The following is a 12,767-nucleotide window of genomic DNA, read 5'->3' on the forward strand; positions in this document are numbered from 1 at the left end:
TAGGCTGCATAACAAGACATTGTCTCAAAAATGTGGTCGGTTATTATAAGTGGAGAGTGGACAAATGTCACTTAAAGTTAAAATGGTCGATTGATAGGACTGAAGAAAACAGTTTGTCTCCACTCTCTCTAATATGCTTTTCATTAAATACAGATATTCCTTGGCCTATAGCAGGGTGAGTTCTCAATAAGCCCAGCATAAATTGAAAACACTAAGTAATAATACATTTGTCCCTTATCCTACAAAATATCAGAACAGCCCAGCCTGGCTCAAAGTCCCTTACAATGTATGGTTGGAAAAAACGTTAAACATCTCATGTTACTTATTGGATATTGTATTGAAAATAACAGGATGGTTATGTGAGTAAACTTTTGAAACATTGTAAAGGAAAAGGTTATGAGTGGAAGCATTGTGAATTGGGTTGTAGCAGAATCTGAGAACCGGATCCATGTAGGAGACTGTCAACAGTTACAGTACATGCCTAGCTCACATTCTGGGTTTGCTCCTGATCTTCTCATGTCGGCAAGCGCATTAATCATAATCATTTTCAGAATAAACCATATAACCCAGTCTTGCTTCCAACCTGAGATCCTGTTGCCTCAGCTTCCCCAGTTTGGGATTCTAGACATGTGCCACCATTACTGGGATTTTTAAAAAGTAGTTGTCTGGAACAAAATGCCTCAAACTGACTAGCAATGGTTGTTAAAAAGAAGAGGAAAAAAGTAAAGAAAGTGGTGTAAATACTTCAAGCATTCATCTAATGCAAGTATTTTTTTGGCAAGAGAAAGCAAGTGACTGCTGCTTAGCATATGTAAATTTCTAGTCCAAATTTGGAAGGCCATTGCTGAAATGTAGTGAATTATGTAAATACATTAACAAATTATTTCATTCAAAACTAAAAAAGAATGCAAAAGATGAAAGCCATGCTCGCCCCCTTTCCTGTTGCTCACAAACTCCACTACCTCAGGAATGGCCTTCTACAGTAGGGAAATTCTGAAGCACATCTCGCAACAATCTGCCTCAACCTGTATTCCTCTGAGTAGTGCTAACGAATCTAGCACCAAACAACCATGTTTCCTTTGTTCTCAGGTACCCTACCCGTGATAGCATTTAATATAGGAGCTCCCACTTGTAGAATGGCTGTCAAAAGACTGGGCTAGTCTAGATTTCTAAACGCCACACAACGACTTTGCCAGTTGACAATAGAGTTAGCGGGAAAGCCCTGAACTTAGGACTTTGTCAGCCATTTTAAATCTACCACTCCATCCAAACTCCCACCCCACCTGAACCTAGACCCCACAAAATGCTACAAATAGTTTGTAACTTAGCACACTGTCAAACATACGGGCTAGTGCTTGCGTTTTAGTTTCTTCTGTTGTTTTTCAAAGACAAAAATGAACCTATCAGTGAAAATGCTCTAATAAAAGCGGGATCAATGAGGACTAGAATACACACTGTATAATGATTTTATTTGAAGACCCAGAGACACTTTTAAATTTATATATGTATGTAAAGGGCCGCATGAATACAGTTCAGTTAGTATAAACACAGGCTGTCCCTTCAGTGAAGTTCAAGCCTCTAGGTACCTTTCCCAGCGTAGGCTACACACTGAGGAAGGACTCACCCAGGGCTTCCGCATTTGGGTGTGGACTGTGGACCAAATCTGTGACCTTATTGATTGCTTTTGCCTGAGCGGCCGCAGGCTCGCCGCGATCGACTGCTCAGGTCTGGCGGGTGAGGCGCGGGAAAGCGAGTTTGAAGCCGGCTGGTTTGCTGGGGTGGCGCGCCCTCCTCTTCCCCGACCGTGCTGTGAGCTGCCATGTCGGAGGCTTATTTCCCGGTGGAGTCGGGCGCTCTGGGACCTGAGGAGAACTTCCTGTCTTTGGACGACATCCTAATGTCACAGGAGAAGCTGCCGGTGCGCGTCGAGACGCCCATGCCGCGCCTGGGAGCCTTCTTCCTGGAGCGGGGCGCGGGCACCGAGCCGGACCATCCGCTCCCACAGGTGAGGCGAGCCCGGGGAGAGGCTTGGAGCCTGGGGGGGGGGGGGTCCTCGGGGGTCCCGGGAAGAGCACGCGGAGTGGTCTCCCGCCACCGATTTTATTCTGAAAACTTTCCAAAGCCAATGGCTTCGCGAACGCTGCAAGGTTGGCTCCAGCTGATCCATTGGGGGTCTTGGTTCTGTTCACGTTTTCCATAAAACGTGTCTGAGGTTTCTAAGCCTGGGAACTGCGCATTGTCATGTGCACTCTGCACAGCTATGATCGTGTGTCTGCAGCCTGTTTCCGAGGACCGACTATCCTGCAGGAGATGGGGGCTGTGGTGGGGGGATAAATGGTCACCTCACTTAGGCCACTTATCAAAGACTAAGCACCTCAGCCAGGGTTCCCCAGTAAGTCCGTGCTGGCTTAACCAATTGCTCATAACAATTTTCAATGTCGGAATGAATATGAAAACTGCAGCTCCTTGTATTAACCCTTCTGCCCTCCCATAAACCCAACAAAGGATAGGTTAACAAGGCCTGGGTCCTCCAGTAAACAGTGAACTGGGATTCGAACCGTGGGCTGTCTGGCTTCAAATAGTTTTTCCCAAGACTGTAACTTGTAATGGTTACTTTCATTTCCTGTTAGGTCTTTTAAGTTTTGTTTAGAAGGGTATCAGTTTTGCCTTTGTTTGCCTGTTTCTAGGTAACTTTTCTCAAAGTAAGACACCAATTTTTGAACATTAAATAGTACCAAAAGAATTTTTCAGCAAAATAGTAGGCTCCTGTTTGTTTCCTGGGCTGCATCTCAACTTCACAGACCAGTGAGTGCACTTTGTAAGCAGAGTCTTCAAAATCAACCGCCATGTTTTTGAAGTATATCCTAGTGCTGGGGATGGATACTTTGCACATGCCAAGCAAGCATGGTACCTACTGCTGAGCTCTGCCCCAGCGCAGGACTTCTTGATTTTAAAAAGTGTCCATTTTAGTGGTTTCTCATTATCATAGAGAAAGATTTAGGGTTTTCTTTTGTTTTTTAACTTTCTGGAGACAGGGTATTTCTGTAGCCCTGGCTGTCCTAGAACTTGCTCTGTAGACCAAGCTGGCCTCAGACTCAGCAATCTGCCTGCCTCTGCCTCCCTGGTGCTGGGATTAAAGGTGTGTGTCACCACTACCTGGCTAGGATTTACTTTAGTTCTTACACAGTGCTGAACAAGATATCCTGCCCAGACTTGGGTCTTATTTTCTTAATTTACTTAATGTCCTTTTTCTAGTCTAGCATCTTTTTTAAAAGGATTAAAAATTAATAATGTTTCTCTGGGTTCTTAGCTGTCGTCATACTTTTTGTTGTGGTTGTTTCTAATGACAGAATTTTGGATGTTATAATGTTCCTCAGATGAGGTTTGCTTTATATTTTACTCACAATCAAACTGGTTTATTGGTTTCGGAGCGATCACAGGGGTCAAGTTCCATTTTTGGAACTATATCACATCAATTTAGTGTTGTTGACCCTGTTGTAGATTCTGATCACTAGGCTGAGGAAGTGTTTGTGAGGTTTGCCATACTCCTTGGCCGTTACTATATATAGCCACTTTGAAGGAGGTGGCTGTCTTGCTCTAGTTTGAAAGATTAAATGTCTACACAAAGTATTTGGAATTCCTCTGCAGCAATGAATTAAGTTTGAGGGTTTTTTTATGACATCTAATTTCACTCATAGGTATAAGGCTTCATAATTTCTGTTTCTTATATCGACTTTGATATGTGCCTTGAGAACTTCATTCTCTTGCCACTGCTGTATGTCCCCACACCTGCCTTAGTCTTTCTTTATAGGCAGAGTGGGCTGGGCCTGATGGTCCAGTTCTGTAAGACCAGCTCCTCAAGAGGCCTAGGCTGGGAACTGCAAGCCCAAAGCCTGCTCGAGCTTCAGAGTAAATTTACAATGTCTCAAATAAAAAGTAGAGGGTTGGGGATATAGTTAGCTCAGTGGTAGAGTGCTGGTCTCCAATGCTACATAAAAACCCTACCACCACCTGCTTCTTAAGTTTAGTTCTGAAACTTTCCATTTGGTATTTTTAACTTACCTTAAAGTCATTGCCTAATTGCTCTGCTACTTAGTTTTAAATACTGGGCTTCCTGCCCTCTTATACCTTGGCCACTCAAGTCCTGGCCTCTTGGCAACCTTGGACTAGCTGTTTGTTTCCAAGCCTGGGATGTTTGTTGACTGTTCTACCTCTCAACCCCTAAAAATTGCCCCTCCCTCTATAACAGTTCTCCCTTATGAGATGAAGGTTTTCATGGCTTCCTTTAAGCCAGTTATTTTTGCATATAAAAATGCTTATTTTATTTGGGTATGTCAGTGAATATGTGTATAGATGTGTGCACATCAATGTGGGTGCCGATAGAAGCTAGAGGAGTCACATACCCCTGGGGCTGTAGTTAGAGGCAGTTGTGAGCTGCCTGATATGGAGGCTGGAACTTGAATTCTCCATCTCTGTAAGAGCAGGATGTGCTGAGCCATCTTCCCCACCCACTTTTGCATCTTTTTATAGATTTCTGGCCCCTCGTGTCATCTCATCTGTCATGTTTTGCATTTCTTGAAAACATAAGCATTGACCCCTTCTGCCATCTCCAAAGCCATGAGGTGGGTTGAGAAAGAGACTGATTCTATTTCATTCTGTTCTACTAGGATCCAGACTGGTACTTAGTGCTTAGTAGACACCCAGCAAGAGCTTATATACCATAGATGGAGAATATTCAAAGAAAGTAAACAGTGATATTCCTTTACTTTAGAGAACTTCCCCTTCTGGTCTACTTTTGTTCTTTGTCATGTTTTTTGCTGTTGTTGTGATCTATTTTCTGTCTTCATTAGATCATAGCATAAATCCTCAGCCCAGGCTGGTCTCGTAGAACTTGAGAGTAAGATAGTGATGTCAGAGGCTGGGAAAGTGGGGCAGGAACTTGATTGGCCTTGTAGTGAGAATTAAGGAGTTCTGGTGTGCTGCTGAGTGACATGCCACGTAAGAAAAAGTAAATTATACACGTCTTGAAAAACAAAACCAAACACAGAAAGGATAAGTAAATAAGGGTCTGGAAATGTGGCTGAGTGGGTGACATTCTTTTTCATTAGCACAAGGACTTGAGTTTGGATCCCTAGCACCCACATAAAAAGCCAGGCATGACTGTGTCTCTAACTCCAGGAGTGGCAGGGCTGGGGTTGACTGGTTTGTTCTCAGCGCCCACTGCCCAGCTAGTACCAGATCAGCAAGAGAGCACTCTCCAAATTAAGAAGTGATTGAGGAAAACATTGTGACATCAGCCTCTGGTCTCTTCACACATGTCGTGTTCACCAGGTAGACAGCATGTGCCCCTGCTAAAACATGTAAATAACATGTTAAATCTGTGGTTCATTTCTTCTGATCACATCACAGTTGCTTCCCCAGTAGAAGAGGCAGCGTTTTTCAGGCAATTTGCATTTCCTTTTTTTTTTTCCACATACACTGACTAAGCCTGTTATTTTTCAATTTTATGTTCTTGTCTGACACAGGGTACAAAACTTGAGCTTCCCTTGTGGCTGGCTAAAGGACTCTTTGACAACAAGCGGCGTATCCTTTCTGTGGATCTTCCCAAGATGTACCAAGAGGGATGGAGGACTGTGTTCAGTGCAGATGCTAATGTCGTAGACCTCCACAAAATGAAACCCCATTTCTATGGGTTTGGCTCACAACTCCTGCATTTTGACAGTCCAGAGAATGCAGATATCTCCCAGTCTCTGCTGCAGGTAAGCAGTGTGTAGTATTGACCTATACATATCTTGGGAGCTGGTGATGGCATTTTTATCCCTTGTATTAGTTAGGGTTCTCTAAAGGGTGTGTGTGTGTGTGTGTGTGTGTGTGTGTGTGTGTGTGTGTGGTGTATGTCTACATGGGGACTTAGAGCTGGAGAGTTGGCTCAGTGGTTAAGACTCCATACTGGTCTTCCATGTATCAATAACATCAAAATCACAATTATGGTAAAAAGATATGCCATGTCAGTTAATATTTAATAAACAGTACAATAGTTAGTTTTCTGTTGTGATAAAACACTGTGACCAAGGCAGCTTATAGAAGAAAGAGTTCTTTTTTAGGCTTACTATTCCAGAGGGATGAGTCTGTCATGGCAACTAGCAGCCAGCTGCCTATCCATAAGTTAAAAAAAAGCTCATACAGACTATAGACCAGGAAGTTCAACTCAGGTTCATGAAATACTAGACTAGAAAGCCACAAGAGAGGAGAACATGTTTGTTTGCTACGATGTGGACTTTTATTTCTGTTTGTTTGAGGTAGGTTCTCTCAGTTCCTCAGGAGGGACTATAACTTGCTCAGTATTTTAGTCTGGTGTCTACTTGGGATTCTCAGCCTCCTAATATCAGGGATCACGTTCTGAGCCAGTAAGCCCAACTCCTAGGACTCGTTCTTGAATTAAAGTTTCCTTTATTTATTTTTTTTTATGAGCTGTGTGTTTTCTATTTCCATCACTGCTTTCAAGTGTTTTATAGTTGCTTCTAGATTAAATATTTAGCTGTGAGACAGATGGAAATATAAACACTGGAGAAGGGGCTTGTGGTTTTTGTTCAGAGCCCAGTGATAAAATGATACCCTTTGATCTTATATACCCTGCTCTCAGACTGAGAAGAACAAACTGAATTCGGTTAAATCCTATATCCCATCTGGTTGAAAGCCATTGGTTATAATTCCTATAGGCTTTGTTACCAATAACAACAACAGGCAATGCTTTTTCAGAGCCTCTCTCTATGTGCTTTACATATGTAACTTCACTGGCTTTTATAACAATCCATTGAATTTTCATAACATCCTATTTTTCTGTAAGAGAAAAAGGCTTTCTTAAGTAGTGGGAGACACTCAACCTTCTGGGTGAGTCTTGAGACCAAATTTTTGGAAACTACCTAAATGATTCAGTAAAGGGGCTGGATAAAAGTCTCAGTGGTTAAGAGTACACACTGCTTGTGCATAGGACCTAAGTTCAGTGCCTAGCACCCACTTATGGTGGTTCACAATAACTCCAGCAACATGAGTGCACAGATGGTTGTGGCAGAGACAGGTGGTTCTCTAAGTTCCAGGCCAACTGGGGCTACATAGTGAGACCATAAGTAAGCAAATAAATAAATCCTCAAATGTTCCAGTAAGAAAATATGTCTAAGAGCCAGCAAGATAGCTTCAAAAGGTAAAGGCACTTGCAGCTCAGCCTAATGACCTGTGTCTCCCGAAAGTTGTCCTCTAACCTCTACATACATATATGGTGTCACATATGCTTCCTCTGTCTCCCTTGTAAAGTAAATTAAGGTTTTCAATGTGTCTGGCTTTATGGGATGTGACGTTGCCCCTGATTCTCTTACTCTTCTTCAGACTTTTATTGGACGGTTCCGCCGCATCATGGACTCCTCCCAGAATTCTTACAATGAAGACACTTCAGCACTGATAGCCAGGTTAGATGAGACAGAGCGGGGATTATTTCAAATTGGGCAGAAAGGTCTGAATGACTTTCAGAGTTGGGAAAAAGGTCAAGCTTCTCAGATTACAGCTTCAAGCCTCGTTCAGAATTATAAGAAAAGAAAATTCACAAATATGGAAGACTAAAAGCGGAACAGAACTGTAACTTGTGGATTTATCTCTGTGCCCTTGATAGGACCAATTAACTTCATGAGAGACCATTTGTGTGCTGCTTTTAACCTTCAGCAGGCTCAAACTTGGAACTGTCTGGTTGGGGGCAGATGTGAATGCCCTTAACCCTGTTGGTCTTCTGGACTGTGGTACCTGCTGTCCTCTCAGCATGGGCCTTTGGCCAGGGAATACAGCTGAGGAGGAGCCAGAGCCCTTACTAAGTCTTAAATAAGAAGCACAGGCACATTACATACAAGTTGGAACTCAGATTCCTCAGGTATCTGGCCTGGTTGGCTGCAAAGTGGGTCATCTCTGCCTGTTCACAACTTTCTCTTAAGTTTATTTGCTTTATCTTCCTCATGGTTGGACAGAGGACAGCATCCCCACCATGCTGCCTACCTGCTGGGACTTACCCCAATTTCTAAAACAGGAAATTGAGAGAAAAGCGGAAAGTCAGATGAATGGCAGAGCAGAGAGGAAAAGACATTGAACTAAAATCACATCCCTTAAGTCTACCCAGAGGGGCCATGTACTTGTGTTTGTCAGTGATCTTTAGAAAAGTTTTCAGAGCAGCCATCTTCCAGTTAACTCGCCAAAATGACAAACACAAAGGGAAAGAGGAGAAGCACTTGCTATATGTTCTCTAGGCCTTTTAGGAAACTTGGAGCTATTCCTTTGGCCATATACATGTGAATCTACAAGAAGGCTGATATTGTAGACATCAAGGGAATGGGCACTCTTCAAAAAGGAATGCCCCAGAAGTGTTACCATGGAAAAACCGGAGGAGTCTACAATGTCACCCAGCATGCTGTGGGCATCATTGTAAACAAGCAAGTTAAGGGCAAGATTCTGGCCAAGAGGATCAATATGTGGAATGAGCACATCAAGCACTTGAAGAGCAGAGACGGCTTCCTGGAGCCGGTGACGGAGAACCATCAGAAGAGAAAGGAGCCAAAGAGAAGGGCATCTGGGTTCAGCTGAAGCGCCAGCCTGTTTTGTGAAGACTAAAGGAGCCTGAGCTTCTGGAGCCCATTCCATATGAATTCATAGCCTGATATACAGAGAAAAATAATGGATCTGGACTGCAAAGTGTTTTCTTTAAAGAGAGAAAAACTATCAGGGAGGTGTTAGGAATTGCAAAGTAGTTATTAAAGGGTAATCAGCAGCCTTTGTAATAATTGCATCAGGGGCTTGCAGGTTGTGAAGAGCCCTAGCTAAAAAACAGCCTGGCAAGTGTTAAGAGAAGACTCCTTTATGTTATTTTTTTCTCTCCAGGAAATACTGCAACATTAATGCAAAGAGGACCCCTGACCACTTACTGGGAGTCTCTTTAAACATGCACCAAACTGAGAGGGACAGGTTCTCCAGACCATGAGCTGAATAAAAGTCTCATCTCCTGGAGCCCTTTGGATTGTCTAGTGGGCAGTTTTTCCATACTGCTAGCCACCCTGGTACCCTATGGCTCCTGGAGATATCTTTATTGTAATTAAGGAGAGTTGTGGGTGTCCAGATAACACATGTAACAGGAACTTAACAGACATGCAATAAAATGCCTGTCTTAGCATGAAATTGTTTTTTATCATTCGACTTTCATCCTAAATAAATGGTGGGTTTTGTACATGTGTTGTCTCTGACTGGCTTCCAGGAGTGAGCAAACCAAGAACTTGTTCTTTGATCATATTCAACTAATACTCAAATCTGTGCTTTAGCGACTACCCTTCTGTTTGTATAATATGCATAAACACCAGGAACATCCTCTGGGAGTGTGCTATGCCCTAGGAAGATGACACATCTATTTATTACACATCTTTTTATGCATACTCAGGGTTCAGAAACCAGGGTGCAAAGAGTGTATTAGCTTAGCTTTTGGCAGCTCTGCTTTCACAGGTGGTTTGGTTTTTACAGTTAATACTAGATTGCTGGTATATTTTCTTTTAAAAACAAATTTTCTTAGGGGCCATATATACAGAATCTACTTTAATTTTTTTAACAAATTATATTTTTTAAATCTATTTTTAGTTATATATATGCTCTACAAGTCTTTCAGACTATTCCTCTTCCTGGAAACCACCCCTCCCCAGTTCAGGTTTTAAAGTAACTCTTTAGTTCATTCAAAAAGTTGATTTAAAAATAAAACAATGAATTGTCCCAAATATTAAAAAGCTTCTAAAATTCAGTGACTGGATATGTGCCTTTTCCGCTTAAGGGCTCTCTTTTTAGGTATCTCCATGATTCTAGACAAAAGGCTTCACTCTGCAGTTTCCCCAGGGTCACGCTGGGCTGTAAGAGGAGTGGGACAAGCAAGGCTGTCTCTGACTGTCCCTGACCTCTAAATTTTGGACAGCTCCATGCTTAGGCTATGGATCTTAGCCTGCCCACTGATGACTAGCCCCCAAGTTCAGAGCCCCAGCTCAGTTTACCTTCCAGTCCTAGATGTGCATCCAGCCACCTGCTTAGTGTCTCTACTGGAGCATGTGACAGATCAGATCGTGGTCAGGACTGAGCCCGCCCCCTCTCCCCCCAGTCTTAGCCCCAGTGTACTCTTGTGACCTTTTTTCATCTCTATTGATGACAGCTTATCTTTCCTTACTGCTCAAGAAAAAACAAAATGAAAAACATTAGTGTTTTTGGCCTTTCCTCTCTCCATCTCTTCTAGGTCTACCTTTAAATATCTGACCACCTGTCCTACCTCTGGTGCTGTCACCTAACTACCTCCCTGTATTCACCCTCCACCTTCAGACTGTTCTCACCATATTCCTTGATGGTCTGGATCAAACATCAGATCTAGTCAACATCTTTCCATCTGAGTGGGAAAAGCCAGCCCATCGTCCTAGTAGTAATTGTTTAAAACACACACACACACACACACACACACACACACATCTGCCTTTAGTCCCCTGACTCAATAATCACCTTTCTTACTGTCCCCAAAGCAGGACTAAATCTTTTTTATTTTATATGAAGATTGCACTTTCTCCCTAAGAATGCTGAGCCTCTTGCAGAGGTTCTCATTTCACCCTTGGCACCACTGAATCGGCGGACCACTGTAGTCCCACAGGCATGTGAAACAGTAAGCATCTCCAAAAGCTCAGTTAAGAGTTGTTTCCAGGGCTGCAGAAATGTAGGTCATGTCTAGCAGGAGGCCTAGGTTCAGTCCTTAGATCTATTAAAGAAAGTCTACATGTGATTTCTTGTCCCATCACCATCCTAAAAGCAACCTCAAGAGAGCTTTTTGTATTCTTGAAACAATGATGTGCTGTGCCAAGACTGACCTTTGCAAACAAACAAAAGAAGGTGGAAATCTGTGTGTTTCTGAACGTGGGTATTTCTGTGTTGAGGAAACTGTTCATCAACTATGTACATCAAGGATCTAGAGCAAAATGTAGGCTAGGATTATGAAGTGACTGGGTAAAGGTACTTGAGTACCTTTACAACTTGAGTCCAGGATCTACATGGTGGAAGAAGAGAACATGTTCCTATAGATTGCCCCGTGATCTCACACCAAATCACATGCATGTGTATACATATAAAATACATCTTAAGAAATTTAAAGATGTAATAAAAATTACTCCATGCACCACAATGTCAACTTTTATTATCAGTAAAGGTAAGCTTTTTAACAGAGTACACGTACAGTTTTCCTTAACGGTGGGACTGGGAAGATAGCAAAGTGATTGCCTTGCAAACGGGAGAACCTGAGTTTGATCCCCAAAAGCCATGTGCAAATACCAGGCATAATAGTCCTGGGGAGGCAGAGATCCAGCAGACAGCCTTGCCTACTCAGCAAGCTATGAGCCAATGAGAGACAGTTTCAAAAAAGAAAGGTGGACTTGAGGTATGACACTAGAGTTTATTCTCTGGTTTTCATACTTAACTTCATACTTTCATGCACATAAACACATGAACCTATATACATATGAACACACAAACATACACATAGAAAAGTAATGGATTTCTCTAGACGAGCAGTTCTCAACCTGTAGATCACAACCCCTTTAGGGATTGAATGTTCCTTTCATGGGGGTCACATATTAGATATCCTGCATATCAGATATTTAAATTATAATTCATAACTACCAAAATTACAGTTCTGAAGTAGTGATGAAATAATTTTATGGTGGAGGTCACTACAACATGGGGAACTATATTAAAGGGTCACAGCTTTAGAAAGATTGAGGACCACTGCTGTAAACCCAAAGAAAGGTCTTTGTCTTAGGGTTTTTATTGCAGTGGTGAAGAGACACTATGACTCTTATAAAGGAACACATTAAATTGGGGCTGGCTTACGGTTCATTGTCATCATGGCAGGAAGCTTGGAGGCATGCAGGCAGACATGGTGCTGGGGAAGGGACTGAGAGTTGAACATCTGGATCCACAGGCAGCAGAAAGAATGACATTGGATTTCCCTTGAGCTTATGAAACCTCAAAGCCTGCCCTCAGTGACACGCTTCTTCCAACAAGACACACCTCCTAATAGTGCCCCTCCTGTGAACCTGTGGGGGCCATTTTCATTCAAACCACTACAGTGTCTAAAAGTTGGAATTCCATTGCTAATTGTTGATACTGCCCTCATGAGTGATCTTATTGACAGTAGTGGATAAAATGTGCCATGAAACAAGGGCCCCTCAGCAGAGTCACTGTACTGATTACTTCTCATCGCTATGAAGGGTTTATTTTGACTCACACTTTGAGGGGAGTGGGTGCAGACATGGCAGCAGGATGCTCTGTGGTCGTGGGGACAAGCAGATGGAACTTAACTCTTCATAGCAGCAGGACAGGAACAAAGGACAGGAAGTAGAGCCTGGCATTAAAGCTCAAGACCAGCCCTCGTTGATCTGCTTTCTCCAGTGAGTCCATGGCCTGAAGACTTCATGTCTCAAAACAGTGGGGACGGAGAGTGCAAAGATATGGGGCATGTCACACTGAAGCAATGACCTCTTACTGAGAGCAAATGACAAAGGAGCTGTGAGCCGGGCCTTCTTTTTAGTTTGAGCATTTCATGGATTTTTCTAGCTTTCTGCTTGTCTGCATAGTTAATGAAACAGACGGTGCAAACCAAACCGTTTGCTTGGCAAGTAGCAGCATCCTCTGCCCAGCCCAGAAGGCAGGATGAGAAGAGAAGGAAATTT

At 42.8% G+C, this 12,767-nt stretch overlaps 1 protein-coding gene across 2 annotated transcripts; it reads left to right on the forward strand.

Moving 5' to 3' along the window:
- Nucleotides 1–1,819: 1,819 nt before the first annotated feature.
- GINS3 (GINS complex subunit 3) lies at nucleotides 1,820–7,614 on the forward strand (the record flags this gene model as incomplete). Of its 2 annotated transcripts, XM_080936845.1 has the most annotated exons (3): nucleotides 1,820–2,005; nucleotides 5,526–5,759; nucleotides 7,384–7,614. In XM_080936845.1, 3 exons carry the CDS (start codon nucleotides 1,820–1,822, stop codon nucleotides 7,612–7,614), a joined length of 651 nt encoding a protein of 216 aa, XP_080792971.1. The 2 variants fall into 2 exon arrangements, with proteins under 2 accessions (XP_080792971.1, XP_080792972.1); XM_080936846.1 differs by lacking the exon at nucleotides 5,526–5,759.
- Between the last annotated feature and the right edge of the window lie 5,153 nt (nucleotides 7,615–12,767).

This window comes from Micromys minutus, assembly GCF_963924665.1.
Source record: "Micromys minutus genome assembly, chromosome: 24".
Classification (NCBI taxonomy): domain Eukaryota; kingdom Metazoa; phylum Chordata; class Mammalia; order Rodentia; family Muridae; genus Micromys; species Micromys minutus.